The sequence below is a fragment of the Anoplophora glabripennis genome, unplaced genomic scaffold, assembly GCF_000390285.2.
Source record: "Anoplophora glabripennis isolate ALB-LARVAE unplaced genomic scaffold, Agla_2.0 scaffold417, whole genome shotgun sequence".
Taxonomy (NCBI): Eukaryota; Metazoa; Arthropoda; class Insecta; order Coleoptera; family Cerambycidae; genus Anoplophora; species Anoplophora glabripennis.
In genome coordinates, this window is record NW_019417057.1 from 442,368 (window position 1) to 458,301 (window position 15,934).

Below are 15,934 nucleotides of genomic sequence, written 5' to 3' on the forward strand. Positions count from 1 at the left end.
ATCACTATTTGATGAAAGCAACAGGCCGGCTAGTAATGTATTCAATTAACAACTAACAACTGAGCATATTATATATATTAAGCAATAGTATGAACAGCATAGTGGCGCCAAAATAAAAGTATAATGTAAGTTATGAATAAAATATGTAGGTACGTAACAAATAAAAGGTTACTATATATTTCTTTTTACCAATTTTAATTAAACTTAATTGCAGAATAGATGTATTAATTATAATTTCTTAAGTTATTTTTGACAATCACTTATCAATTTAAGTTTAATACTGACAATCATGTTTTAGTAATCATTTCTATACAAATGTTTGTATACAAATATTTGTTCGCATAAAATTAAAGTGTCTGCCTTTATCAAAGCAGGATAATTGTTAGTTTTAGTCATTTTTTAAAACAATTGAAAAAGTTTATTGGTGTAATGCAATTACGTACTCATAGAATTACGTAACTTTTCCATTCGTGCGTAAAATGCTTTTTACAACACTTATTACGTAATATAGGCACTATTTCAATCAATTAATTATTTGATTGAAAATTTAATTGATTAATGCCTAACTCTGTCATCAGGTAAAAAATATAATTTGCTTTATGTTGAACTAAAAGATTTTACTCACATTTGAAAGATTTTATTAATGAAAATTTTAAATAAAAAACAATATCAAATAACTGCATTATTCTATGGATCTATGCAGTACTTTTACTTACATTAAAATCCTAGTTCCAATATTTTTAAGTTCCAAAGTAACGGAGTAATATGTGGTTTTTGTTTTTTGTACAATGCAGTACCCAAAATTGTGGGTGTGAAATGAAAGCTTGACCAATGGTGTTTCAGCTTTTGCATTCATATTTAATAGATAAGTCGGTCCGTAAGATATCTGAAACAGTTTTAATCAGGGCTAGAATTTGCTTAATATTTTATAAATACATTTATTTTGACCTTGAAATCCTTCAAAGTCGCCTTTCTGAGAGCCTCGAGATATATTATTAAAGTAGAGGTTTTGTTACTGGCCACAAATTCCTTTTTTTGGTTTACATCAATATAAAACATGTGCTCTACAGGCTTTGCATTAAATTGCACTGTGTAGAAAAATCCTGTTTTCCCTTTATTGCAAACTGAGAATTTTATTGTTTCTCTTTTCTTTGGAGTAATCTTTAAAAACCGCAGTATTATTATTTTTTTTACTATATATAAAGTGACTACAAAGTTACCATTCCTAAGTTTATAATATTTTCATTATCTTTATCTAATGTGTTCATTATCGCATTAAATTTATCCCAATAGGATATTAAGGAAAAAACTTCCTCACACTGTGCAAAAATGTTTAAAGTGAGAGGTGTTGGTAACTTCTCTACAGTACATAGTACGGAGAAATTGACGTCACCGGATTTCTCTGCTTCAAAAGTGACCCTAAAGAAAGGGTGATGTTATTAATTAACAATCAGAATAACTATTAAGGTATTAAAATTCATACTCAATAATTTGTTCTGAATGGGGTTGAAGTTTTCCTTTTTTTGGCGATATGCCCAATTGTTGATCTTGATTTTCATTAAGGAGAGATTCGTTATGAAATTTATAGAATAGCTCCATATCTTCATTATTCAATAATTTAACTGTAGCACTTGATGGAACACTTAAAATTGTAGGTTTTATTGAAATGTACGATTGTGTAAAGTAAACAACAGGCTGCCTACACCGCGCAGCTAATAAAAATGGAACATTTATTTCTTCCTCTAAAATTTTAAACATGTAATATCCCTCAAAGTTACCAAATTCATGTGATTTGAATGTAAATATAACTTCGGATTTTTTCCCTTCCTTTACCAAACCGCTACCTGTTTTACATTCGAAGTATGAAAATATTGGATATTGTTCTAATGAATCAAATATATATGTAAAACTTTCATTACCAGGATTTACTATATTTAATTTTCTGAAAAGCATAAAATTAGTAATAGACTATTTTAAATTTAAAGCAATATTACCTTAAAGATAAAACTCCAATTCCAACCGATTCAAATTCGATAACTTTCGGATCCGCATAATCAATACTATTACACTTTTTAATAACATCGGGCCTTCTGCTCAGATAGTTGGTCTCCTCAAGTTCAAAATAATAAATGGGTAATAAGCTTTTTCCTGTAACATTTATTTGTATATTTTTTAATTTTGGTTTAAGACCTATAATAGTTGATTGAAGTATCATGTTGTGATCCATATATTTCAAAGGCCTGAATTCAATTGTAAATTCTTGAGCTTCGTTGGGGTAGATGGAGGTTTTTTGAGGAGTTATGGCAAATGGCATGGCTTCTTCTTCTTCATAAGAGCAGCTAGAATTGGTGCTGATAAAAGAATTTGCACTAATCGGTCTTGCTAAATCTAAAACGGAAACAACAAATTAATTATAACTTGTAAGTAATGTTGTCTTTACCTTTTTTAATTTCAACGGTTTTATTTTTCTTCTCCACAGCTCTAGTTGTTTCAGTTCTCGAATAAAAAAAATCCCATTCAATTTCTAGAGGAACTATTCCATCATTTTCTACTTCGAACTGGGTCTTTCTTTTCTGTAAACAGGGTGTTTTATAATCTACATTTATTATTATACTTATTTTTTTCTTTCAAAATTACCTCGTTAATATAAGTATCCGGAAAAGTAATGTCACAAATTTTATTAATGTATGTAGCGTAATCTGCAATTACTGAAAATAAACAGGGTATAATTTCTGATGTTTCTGAGATTATCTTGAAGTCAGGTTCTGGTCGATCAACAGTATTCTTTATACTCATTCTAAAGATTTCACAATATTAGTTAATTAATTCAAATAGTTTATTACTGATGCAAAAAAAATCAGAGGAAAGTAGTTTATCAAATATTTTTCAAATTTGCCTGATAATTTGCCACATAATTATTAACAGTTAAGCACTATAAAAAAGGAACTATTCAAAACGGACAACAGGGAATGTTGAGGTCAAGAATCATTCTCTTTCATGATGATACACATCCGCCCATGGCTCTTGTAAATTCATTTAAACTATTCCAATGGGATTATTTTTAATCCTATAGATCAGACGTTGCTCAATGATTATCTCTTCCGAGACCTTAAGAACTATTCGAGAAAATCTCAGTGCAAAACAGGTTGTGACGAAAAATAAACGCCAAACGCCACGCCAAATCGACCACTTTTAACGCTGACCCCTTTCGATTTGGGACTTTTTTTTTGAAAACCTCTTGAGAATTTTTTCAAATTTTTTCACCCTACTCAAAAAAAGTTATGAATTTTTGTTTTTTTTTCAATTTTCGAAAAAAAACGAAAATTTCTCGATTACCATTTAAAAAAATTTTTTTTTTTCTAGAAAACTATTTTTTATAAATCCTCAAATTTTTTAATAGTGGTTTTTTTGTTTTCTATTTTTCTTTATTGATTGAAAAATATTTTTTTTCAGATTAGCTTTTTTCACACCATTTTGAAAATTTTTGAAAATGTATATAGAATCCCAAAATTGAAAAAATATATATGAAAGAAATAATGACAAAAAAAAATTTGATTTTTGTTGAAAAAGTTAAGAAAAAAATAGATCGTTTTGAACAATTTTTTTGTATTTTTTCATCCAAAAACAAAGAAAATGAAAAAAAAAAGTTATTTGGTCCATTTTTGAACGAACAGTGGGTTTTAAAAAAATACATGCAAAGTGTCAATTGCTTCGTGATAAAACTACCCGTTTTACCCTAAGCAGACGGTTCGGTTTTTTCCAAATAAAGTCGCAAGATCTTGAATAAATCTTTATTCTTTAGGTGTATTAGAATCTTTTTCAAAAGTAAAATGCAAACGAAAAACTTATTTATTTGACACTGACTGATCTCTTTTTTCTTTATTAATCTCCTCTTCATCATAATGGAGATTATCCCTAGGCCAACACGACGAGTCTCGATATAACCATGACGGGCCCTCCCACCATCTCGATTCGAGCAATTGTTTCGCAGAACAACCTCGAGATGGGAGGTCAGCTGGATTCAGCGTACCAGGAACATGATGCCAATTTTTGCCCGAAGATGCTGTCCGAATTTCCTTCACCCGATTCCAAACAAATGTTGACCATTCTTCTGGTCTTCTAATCCAACTGAGTACTGTTGTCGAGTCACTCCAGAAAAAACTTTCTAGTTCACTATTTAGATTTTTTCTGCACATTGTGTATAGTCGAACTGCTATGATAGCTGCCATCAACTCGAGTCGAGGTATTGACAATGTTNTTTTGAGTTGGGTGAAAAAATTTGAAAAAATTCTCGGAGGTTTTCAATGGGATAGAAACCAATAAAAAAGTTTCAGCCAAATCGAAAGGGGTGAGGGTTAAAAGTGGTCCATTTGGCGTGGAATGCCCCATATATTTCGCCAAATTTTCATTTTCATTTTCTCGTTTGTTCTCGTCTTGTAACAGATTAGCCCTTACTTTTTAACTGTGCCCTGAGCTGTAGCATTAAAAATCGAAAAAAATCATTATGCCAAATTTTGATAAAAATTTTGATGTAGATCTATACACTATATTCCTGTTATAATTTTGGTGGTCCTGCAGCTCTGCAGCTCTTATCGAGGGGCTGCCCCTGCTCAGTATAATGAACAAAGCTCATATTTTGCTTAAAAATGTGTAAGAATTTATAATCCAGCTTAAAATTCTAATTATTTATATGTCCATAATTGTTACAGTGTGAAACAGGTTAGACATTAACACCATTTTTCCTTTAACTCAACACACTGTACCTTCAAAGCTGTGAATGATTAGACATGGATTTATAACGCAAACTGGCAATATTTTTTATATTCTATTTTCCCCTGATTGTTTATAATGTTTATATGTTGTTACCTTTCAACTTCAAGGAATTCCTCATTTTCTTCATCATATGAGGTTTTACTAAATCTTTTAGTGGATTTATCACTGAACTCAATTTTCGGAATATCCCACGTTACAAATTTCAGTCTTTCATCCCATGATAAAATATCTGACGCTGGAGTTATATATTCTATTTTATTTACAGTAAATTCTACCAGATCCTAAATTTCATAATTTTAAAGCAATCGATATGAAAGAGAAATATTTTACCTTATCGTAATACTGGGGTTTTCTAGTACAAAAACTGACAATTACTTCTTTGTGAGCTAAAGGTTTTAAATGACCTACTCTTGGTGTAAATACTAGTGGACCAAAATCAGTAAATTCAAACTTGTAAATATATTGTTCAGAGTAATTTTTTATTGTAAACATTTTCCTTTGGATGTAATGTAAGAAAACAAAACCAAAGTCGATTTTATAACCCATAGTATTTCTTTCTTTAATGATGCACGGTGTCAGTCCTTCCAGGCATATATCATGGTAATAGCTCTGTCCAGATACTGCTATCTAAATCAAAGAGGCCCTAATAATATGAAATGTGCTAAGTATTAAATATTATTACCTGTGCAATCTCAAATGGATTATTAACTGTGTGAATTTTTACAACTGCATCTAAACTCTCCTCACATTTAGGTTCATAATTTAAAATGAAATTTGCAATTTCTTCAGGTTGCAAATTCACTAATGTGGAATATTTTGTATTTTCAAATTCTAAAACAGATGGAATTCGACTATCTTTGTGAAATTAACAAATCGCCTACCTTCTAAATCACAAATATTTAACATGCTATAGGTATCCTCGCATGCAATAAGTGTAAGCGCCTCATTAATGTTATTGTTTATTTGAAGGATTGCTTTAGCGGATATAGAACCAATATTTTTTATGGAAATTCTCTGGCTTCTGCTATGTCCAATGTATGTTGGAAGAAAATTTATGGTACTTTTGTTATTTTGTTCCAAGTTTGGTTCAATAATCATTAGCTTAGGCATTACCCCTTCACCAATCAGAGCAAGTGAAAATTTATTATTTGTGGAGCAATTGTACGTTATTTCTAATCTGCAAGAGGTTTCCTACAAACAGGAGCTCATTAAGAGGCTTGTTAAAGTTTTGTCAACACACAAACATACCCCTACACAGTCAGGTTTGAAAATAATTGATAACGATTTAGTACTGAAAGGATCTACATCGATACTATTTGGGAACACTTTAAATACATTTTTATTTCCATCGTCTATCTTAGCCGTGACATAAGCTATTACGTGCCCTTTATTTTGCATGTAAATATTGCTAACTGCTTTTGTATTAAGATTGACTTTTCTAAAATGCAGTGTTTGCTCTGATGCCTCATATATGCAATGGCTCGTGACCTAAATTTTTAATTACTTAAAATTGTTATACAGGGTGTTTTTAAGTATTTGTACAAACTTTAAAGGGCGAATCTTTGACTAATTTTAAAATAAAAAGTTCATATAAAAATGGGTTCACAAAGGCCTGGTTCTTGAAATACAGAGCGTTCAAAAAAAATTTTTGTTTGGTATTTTGATTATATTTTTGTTCAATTTGACGAGCAATTTGACGAAATTCGGGAAATTGAGAATATTGATGATGAGAAACTCAAATAATTACTTAGTTTTTTGTTTAATGTTAGAGGGTGCCACATACAGTGTTGTACCTGGATTTAAATAACCTTAACCGTTGCGGCACTGTATGTCTTTTATTACCTACCTATTCTCCATTCAATTTTACGTTTAAAAAGTACTCTTAGTATATTTGTCGCTGAAAGTAGCCGTTTTGTAAAAAAACGAGTTTAAAGTTAAACCTGCATTGGAATTTTGTTAAGTTGAATCATTAAGAGTTTTTGAAAAACAAGAGAAAAAATGTGTCTTTTATTGATTGTATTGCAATATGACAAACTTCAGATCATTTACAAGATTAAACTAAACTACATACTTCTAAAAATAAGTTAATAACATTTACAATAATTACTTAAACAAACATTTTTTTTGGACTTTCTGTATCTCAAGAATCAAGCAGTGGCGGACCCATGTTCATATGAACTTTTTTCTTAAACTTAGTCAAAGATTCACCCTTTAAAGTTTGCTTAATAAACACCATGTATATGTTAATAGGTGTGAAGTCTTTAATAAGAGGTGAAAACCAATTGAGGTTCAAATATCTTTATTAAATAGATCCTAAGAACAGGTTTCAAAAAAAAACTTCATTCTTAGGTGCCAATTTTTGAAAAATTATAGTAGCAAATATAACGAATAATTTATTCAAAATCTGATGGTAAGACGTTATTTCATGCCTTGCAAAAACACAAATCGCTTAATTTCATATATAAAATTATAAACGTGACAGGTTCCTGGTATATTTTGTTTCAATTATCTGTTTTTTTTATTTAAAACTGAAAAAAGTGCATTTTGTATAAACAATTTACACTTTTCACCTGTGATATAAAATGCAACTCAATTCAGGTAATTTTTCAGGCGAAGGTGAAAACAGAGCATTAAACAAAATGTATCTCACTTCTGATTCTAACTCAAAACATTGTAAGACAACTGTGGACTGTCTAGCTCCGATTTTAAATCACATCTTCAGAGCCAGCATTGCACTTGGTTATATACCGCTGGCATGGAGATCGACAAACGTGGCGTTTATTCCTAAACCAGGGCGTCCATCGTATGCCCAGGCAAAGGCATATCGCCCGATAAGTTTAACATCTTTCCTCCTGAAAACGTTGGAGAGAATAGTTGATAGGCATATAAGAGACGGGGTGTTGAGGGCAAATCCTCTACACAAGTACCAATACGCCTATCAGGCAGGCAGATCAGTCGACACAGCCCTTCATAGCCTAGTCTCTAGGATAGAGAGGGCGATGGACGACAAAGATCTAGCTTTGGCAGCTGTTTTAGATATTGAAGGGGCATTTGATAATACACCTTTCGAATCTATTAATTCGGCAGTTCGCAACGAGGGCCTTGATGACACTTTATGTCGTTGGATAGATACCATGTTGAGAAACTGGACAGTAACAGCTACCCTTTCGGGAGAGACATCCAAGTGTAAGGTAGGCCGGGGCTGCCCCCAGGGAGGCGTACTGTTTCCCTTGTTATGGGGATTAGTGGTAGACGGCGCACTGGAGGGCATTAATCGAAAGGGATTTTATACACAAGGCTATGCGGACGACTTAGTCGTTCTCATAGTCGGGAAACATAATATTATCGTTTCAGAACTCATGAAAGGGGCTTTGAAATGGATAGATGACTGGTGTAAGGGGCAGGTACTGTCAGTAAACCCTGACAAAACCGCCGTAGTACCCTTCTCCAGGAGAAGGAATTTAATTGGACTCTCTGAACCTATAATAGGGGAGAGGAGCATTAGGCTTTCCAGGGAAGTAAAATATCTAGGAGTGATACTGGATAATAAGCTTACCTGAAATGCACACTTGGATAAAGTGGTGAGTAAGGCGAAGCAGTCATTGTGTGTATGCCGTTGCCTTATTGGGAGCACCTGGGGACTGAAACCAAAAATGTCATACTGGTTGTATATATCGATAGTAAGACCTAGGATTCTCTACGGCGCTGTGGTATGGTGGCAAAAAACACAACAGACCACAGCGAGGGAAAAACTGAATAAAATTCAGAGATTGGCCTGTTTAGGTATAACAGGGGCGATGGCATCGACCCCGACAGCTGCACTAGAAGCCATGCTAAATCTACCACCGCTGTATATAGTGGTGGAAAGAGAAGCGTGGCTAGCAGCATATCGACTCAGGAATAACTACGACTGGAGGGGTAGTTCCTATTTCATGATTATAGACACGTTTATGTCGGAACCAACTTTTGGCATGGTATCAGACAAGATGGTTCCAAGGTTTCACTTCCACAAGCCATTTGAGACTCGAATAGAGGATCAAAGCAAATAGGAGGAAAGGTTTAATAACCTGGAAAGGTGGAGCCTAGTATTGGTTTACAGATGGCTCCAAAATGACAAGTGGGACAGGTGCAGAAATCAGGACTCAGACCCAGATGGAGTGCAAGCTACACTGTGGGGAGTTCCCGACCGTATTCCAAGCAGAAATTTTCGCGATAATGGCTTGTCTGGCAGAGAATGTATGTAGAGGTTATTAACGTAAACTCATATATATATTCTCTGATAGTCAAGCTGCAATTAAAGCTTTAGACGCACGCAAGATAAGTTCAAAACTGGTGTGGGATTGTTTACAAATGCTGACTGAACTGGCCACCAACAATACAGTCAGACTGTGTTGGGTGCCAGGGCACAAAAGCATTTGTGGAAATGAGAAAGCGAATGAACTTGCTAGGAAGGGATCCAAGACAGAGTTCATTGGCCCGGAGCGCTTCTGTGGCACATCTCCCAGTGTGGTCAGGCGGGCTCTGGGCAAATGGACTGAGACAGAACACAGAAAATACTGGACTTCAAGGCCAGGACATAGCCATTCTAAGGAGCTCATGGAGTATCCTTCGAAGGAAAGAGCGAATGATCTACTGAGCTTGAACAGAATCCGGCTCAGGAGAGTGACAGGACTCATAACGGGACACTGTCACGTTAGGAAACACATACATAAGCTAAAGCTTGCAGACAGTCCGGTCCGACGAGGATGTGAATCGGCGGATGAAACTTCTCTGCATATCCTGGGCGAGTGCCCGGAGTTTGCACGTAGCAGAATGGCGCTCCTTGGGAGACCCTATTTGGAACCCAAGGAACTGAGAGAAGTGTCAGCAAGGAAGCTTTTGGACTTTGTAAAAAGGACAAATCTACTTGCTAAATAGGACTAGTAGTGGGCCGCACAATAGGCCTAATCAGGCCGCAGTGCTATGGGACTTATTAGGACCAAACACTAGAAGAACAAGAAGAAGAAGAAGACAACTACACTAATTTAAATCAATGTGACTTTTTTTCCCTAATCTACATATAAAATACTGATTTATAAACAATAATTTACACATTCCAAATGTATGTATATGCAATTTTCTTAACTTTTACCATCTAGTAATTATCTTACAAACGAATGAATGGCAAACACACAATTTTGAGACTAATATACAGTTACATGTTTTTAATTTTTATTTCAAGTTATAACGTAAAACCTGTTTAAATATTACCTACCGTGTAGGAAAGCGCCGATGGTCTATCACAAGTTACGTGAGAGCGATAAAGTAAGACATAGAAATCCATGCGATAGAGAAGGATGGCTATAATGAAGGCTTCTCTTTGTCACCGCCCGTTTCGCCCTTCCACAAATAAGATCCACTTCTTATTTGTGGAAGGGCGAAATGGGCGTTGACTATGATACGCCTTAATTATAGCCATCCTTCTCTATCGCATGGATTTCTATGTCTTACTTTATCGCTCTCACGTAACTTGTGATAGACCATCGGCGCTTTCCTACCCGGTATACGGTTTTGCAAACATATGTGATGTGAAATTTTAAACCAATATAAAAAATCTCAGAAACGAATTGTCTGAAATTACGCGGTTGTACCTCAGCCAACAACTTGTTCTTTTCCTGCACAATTAATCTTTAATGTTAAAATTAAAAAAAAATTGTGGTGGGCCAAGTCAAACAGTATAGAATATCATCCTGTTATTAGATTTTTGATAAAATAATTGTTTAATACTATTTTTCTAAAATTAACACCTGAAAAAAATTGAGGAAGGCTTAACAATTTAATTTTTAACCTTAGAGTCTATTTAATAGAAGATGACCGAACTTTTTAATTTATTGTGTTAACGAACACCTATAAATTGGCACATATTGTACAGAAAATATAATAAGATACGGTACAATAAATAATGTTGGAATTATGTCAACTTACAATTTTCGGAACATTAACATTTTCCATTTTATCTACAATAAAATGTTCTCTAAATATTCTTTTGAAGTTGTGAAAATTCAGTTTTGGTTCACAACCAATTACATTTAATGTAATTTGTCTTCCATTTATATCTTCGTCAACACACTCAGACACAAACAGTGTTATGACCTCTTTATATTCTTCATTTTTTTCAGGAGTGCATTCCACTTCTATCTGGGCAATTTCGTTAGGCATAATATCGCCTTCTGATGGATGAATAGAAAAACATCCTACATTAAATTTTGTTTTCTTTCTGCAATTGAAGATTTATGATTTATGTACAAAAAATATATACATATGTAAGATACTTTAATAACTTTTTATCATCCTTGTTTTCTTTACTCTTCTTGCTGCTACCTTTCTTACTTCCCTTCTCTGCTGCATTTATCCCAGATTTGCTTTTTTTAATAGATTTGTCAGTGCTTATCTCCTCCGGCTTTATATAAGTGATTGTGTAACTGAATGGAAATTTTCCTGTATTTTTCAATTCAACTGTGTGTGTCTTTATAGAAAAAATCTGCTGATGTCCAAAATTGATATCAGCTGCTGGACTTATTTCGAAACTACAAATATACAACTATACAGGGTGGGACAGAAATATTTATCATAAATCAACAAAAAAAAGATGGACCTAGCCATTTTAACTGGAATAATCTTTTTTTCTTATGCAAGTTGTTTCAAATTTGACTCGCTATTACGATAAAGCACTACAAGCTTTACAAAAACCTATTTTATTGTGTGAATGTTAGACCATCCCGGCCAATTATTGCAAAGCATTAAATTATTTGTAACTTGAAATAAACCACATATTTTCTTTGATTTTGAAAATCCTATAAATTGAAAATAAGAAGAATATAAGAATAAATCCTTTTGACATGGCAGTAGCAGCTTCCTTTGAGACAAATTTTCCTGGATCAGTGCGAACTGCAAGGAAGCGGGAGAAAGATTCAGAACTGAAAAATTATGTGGCCGCAAATACAGTTGCTTTGACTCCCCAGTATAAACAACAGAGGTTAGAGTTGGCAAGACAATTTGTAGGAAGCCCAGACAACTTCTAGGAGAATATTATATTTTCGGACAAGAAAAGTTTTTAGTCTTGCTCCGATGCTTCTGTCCGTGTCTACCCACCAGAGATTATAAGGTATTCGGAGCCTTATGTCAAACCCACACAGCGCAGCGATGGATTCTCCATTAACGTTTGTGCTTGGATAAGCTGCCAAAGTCCTGATGTTTGTTGTGACTATGCTGTATCCTCAGAATTTCACTTTCAAGCAGGATAATTGTGCAATTCACACCTCAAGAGTTGCATCAGAATGGTTCATTGATAACAACATCGATGTTTTACCTTGGCCCTCAAATTCCTGGGGATATATAGTGAAAACAATTTACGACAGAAACTTCCGTTCAGTGAACGTCGAAGAACTTTGGGAGGCAATTGAAAACGCATGGGATAACATCACTGAGGATTCTAACAAGAACATTAATTTTATCAATGCTATGTAGATTGCAGTGTTATAGACAAAAATGGTGCTTAGACAAAATACTAACTTTACGAATCGCCTTTTTTTTGACGACGGAAAGTGTTTCATTTTTAGATCTCGTTGACGGCGAATGAATGGCTGTTAGAATATATAATATATATCAGTATTGGAAAAATAAATAATTTGCTACCTAATTTGAATTTGTTTTGCTCACTAGAACTAGTATGATAGACACACATTAAATTTGACATAATGACAGCCGATTTGAACCTCACATTTTCAAGTCAGCTTCACAAAGGCCAATTATAGACAATTTGCTTATAAGAGTCGTCCACTTTCAAAGGGCCGGCACTGTGCTCATAAAAATTTAAAAAAATAATGGTCTGCAAATGCATAATAAAGGAGCTTAAGGAGTCCTTAAAAGGGTAAGTTTATAAAATTGTTTTTTTAAAAGAGTAAGTTTAAAATAAAAAAAAAATTTACAAAAATGTCCACGCTTGTATTAATATGCCCCTAAAGGAACTGATAATATCAAAAAATTACTAGTTCAATCGAAGAGGATAGTATTTGTAAGAGTTGAGGGTTGTCTTTCAATAATATCTTTGGAGTTGTCTTTTTTTATATCGTGAACATATTTTCAATAGCTACGTACTTATTTACACAAAAAATTTTTCTCAAAAACCGTTGTTCCAAGCGATTGCAAGAAAAATATCAAAATGTATCCAAGATGTGAAAAAGTCAACACCCAAAGATGTTATTAAAAAACATTCCTCGACTCTTACAAATACTACTCTTTCCGATTAGACTATTAATTTTTTGATATCACCAGTTGCTGTAGGGGCAAAATTTATACAAGTGTAGAAATATCCGTCAAATTTTTTCGTATTTTAAATTTGCTATTTAAAAAAAATAATTTTATAAACTTATGGTTTTAGAGCTGACCAATGCTCATGAGAACTTTTTCTTAAGTTTTATGAGTATTACTCTGTATAAACAGGAAAACAATTGAACATCATTTAAAGTAAGATGGTTTTCCGGGTAGCTGTTATGCCATAATCTATGTACCTGGTTGCTGCCATTTATAAACTTATATTGCACTTCCATAGCCTTACCCAGGAATCTTTGACTTGGGCTTGTTATCAAACTACGCTCTATGAGGGTGACCCGCTATCAGAACTCTGTCCTGATGTTCATTTCTGTTCTTTTTGTTGGTTCTAAGGCCACTACAAACGGAATTTTCCTCAAATATGGTGGTCCTCTGAGACATTCAGCTGAGACTCAGTAGTGCAAAGTTTTTGCAGAGTCACCACTGAAAAAGCTGACAGTAAAGAATGGCGAAATGTTTGGATGCACTGGATATGACCAGTTACAGAAGTCAATGTGGAACATTTCAGAGATCACCATTGTCTGAGGAGCAGTTCTGTCCATAGCAGCCTTAGAACCTACAATAAGAACATCAAGATGGGCCTAGGAGTTCTAATAGTGGGTAGACAGAGTCTAGCCTGAGAAGAACGAGGTCAGGTCAAATATTCCTAGCTAAGGCTATAAAAGTGTAATGTAACCACTTAAAACCATTAATTGAACATTAATTAGAAAATAGGTAGACAAAAAACTGCTTTTCAGAGAAAAAATTTCTTATTTGCAGAAAATTATCTATCTAAAAAACTAAGATTTCAATGTCAGATGTTATAGAATAAAATACAGTGAAATTCCCTTTAACTGGCATCACTATACAGGGTGATTCAGAATATGTCCAAAAAAAAAAATTATGAATACAATTTAAAAAATAATAAAAAGGGCAGCTCTAAAATGATTTTAAAATACATTTATGTACGGCACTGGAAACTGGTCCACTATAAAACCTGACCTATGCAAGGCAAAGCAAGCAGTCGGTGACAGGTACGGTGGCAAAGGATAATAAAAAATGAACAGATAAAACACTGAAAGAATTTCTTTTTTCCAAGGAAAGAAATAAATAAAATTTTATAACAGCTATTTTATTTTTTAACAGCAAATTCAACTGCTTTTACCGCTATTGTTATTAACTAATAAAATTAATTCGTGGTTTTAATTAATGAAATAATTTGATATAACCTGATATTACAACTATTCAAAGTTTTGTGTAAACACATTTGGGGTCGTTTCGCCTAGTTTCTACGAACTAACACAAATGCTGTCATGCTTCACCATAACACAAATGTTGTCTGGCTTCACCATAATTAAAACGATATCCATCAGCTCCCGAGTTGCTATACTCGTAAACCATTTTTGACATTTGAAAAACTAATGTAAAAACGTAAAAACTAATATTGGATTTCAGTATTCGGAGTCTCTTGGGGCCACGTTGCAAGAGAGAGCATTGCGCTCAGCGTACAATGCGAATGACGCTAGAGACTACAGTAGTCCAGTGATGTAAAGGTTGAAAATACAACTTCAATAATTTTTTTCTCGGAAATTATAAGGATTTTACAAATATTTTTTTACGATATTGGCACCAATTTTCACGACACATCTATTCCCAAATTTTTTTTAATAAGTTGTGAATCACCCTGTATAGGTATGGACACCTTCTACGAACGAGCTGTTTTAACCGGTCCCGTCAGCTTTCCATAATAACACTGTTGTAACAATCCTTTTAATCTCTCTTTTGAGTAGACATAGACACTAAATTTCTAATATTTTTAAATATTTTTTCTAAACATACAGAAAAATTTATAAGCGTGAATATTATCATTAAAATGAGTGCCTGAAACTTTACAATGAATCTTGCTGTCAATCCGTAGTATCGGAATTGCATATTTTGGCTGTGAGAGAGCAAGATCAATTTAACTGGAAATCCCAACCTCAGCCAGTTGCTCTTGATTTCTTATTTCTTTAATTTATTCACTTTTGATAATAATGTGGTACTTGATATGCACCAGAGAGAAATTTTCTCTTTTTAACCAATTAAAAATATATTTTATTCAATTTTTCATTAGCCCACCTTCCTTGGACAGACAAATGGTTATGGTGAATGTCAAAGAGAAATCCCACTGTATTCTTAAAATTGGATAAGAAACTCACTTTAAATATTTACAATTAAAATGACAAAACGTTGTCTAACATTCAATGAGCATAAATCTTTTGAGGGTATCATGGTATATTAGCCGCATTTCACAATTTATTATGATAACTTACCTTGAGAAGAAAACTTTTGCAGACACTTTCATAATAATAGAATTCATAATGTTTTCTGAATGTGTGCATTCCACAACATTGCACACAAATATGGGCACTTCTTTAAATTCCATTGGCTTCGAGGGATTGAATATTAGAGTTCCCGTGAATAATTTGTTAGGCACCAATGTTTCATTTGTATTCATCACTTCAAAACATTTCCGTATCTGCTTGTATTTATCAAGTGGGTTATCAATTTTGGAGAATCTAAAAAGTTAGTCATTAGTGAACATTATCAGGTGTCTACCAAGCTTAAAAAAATTACGTAATACATGTATTGTGTTGTCCTTTGTTCATTAATGTAAATGAAACTCTGTGTTCCTTTCCACCTTTGATTTCTTCCAAATCAATATGATCAGAATATTCAACCACGCAGTCAAAAGAATCTGCATGCACGGTAAAATAATCGACAAAAAGTGGTACTTGGTCTGAGTAATTCAGATCAAAAACCTAAAAAAAAG

At 33.5% G+C, this 15,934-nt stretch overlaps 1 protein-coding gene across 1 annotated transcript in view; it reads right to left on the minus strand.

Moving 5' to 3' along the window:
• The window catches only part of LOC108911751 (hydrocephalus-inducing protein), a 37,603-nt gene that overhangs the window by 7,798 nt on the left and 13,871 nt on the right, over positions 1-15,934 (minus strand). Inside the window, exons 14-29 of the mRNA XM_023455884.1 lie at positions 15,739-15,923; positions 15,435-15,680; positions 11,085-11,339; positions 10,738-11,029; positions 6,022-6,261; positions 5,655-5,964; positions 5,456-5,604; positions 5,104-5,400; positions 4,867-5,054; positions 2,638-2,797; positions 2,441-2,573; positions 1,995-2,388; positions 1,484-1,942; positions 1,221-1,419; positions 937-1,161; positions 717-886 (exon numbers count right to left, since the gene is read on the minus strand). Coding sequence (XP_023311652.1) covers positions 717-886; positions 937-1,161; positions 1,221-1,419; positions 1,484-1,942; positions 1,995-2,388; positions 2,441-2,573; positions 2,638-2,797; positions 4,867-5,054; positions 5,104-5,400; positions 5,456-5,604; positions 5,655-5,964; positions 6,022-6,261; positions 10,738-11,029; positions 11,085-11,339; positions 15,435-15,680; positions 15,739-15,923 — 3,902 coding nt within the window. The remainder of the gene's footprint in view (positions 1-716; positions 887-936; positions 1,162-1,220; positions 1,420-1,483; positions 1,943-1,994; positions 2,389-2,440; positions 2,574-2,637; positions 2,798-4,866; positions 5,055-5,103; positions 5,401-5,455; positions 5,605-5,654; positions 5,965-6,021; positions 6,262-10,737; positions 11,030-11,084; positions 11,340-15,434; positions 15,681-15,738; positions 15,924-15,934) is intronic.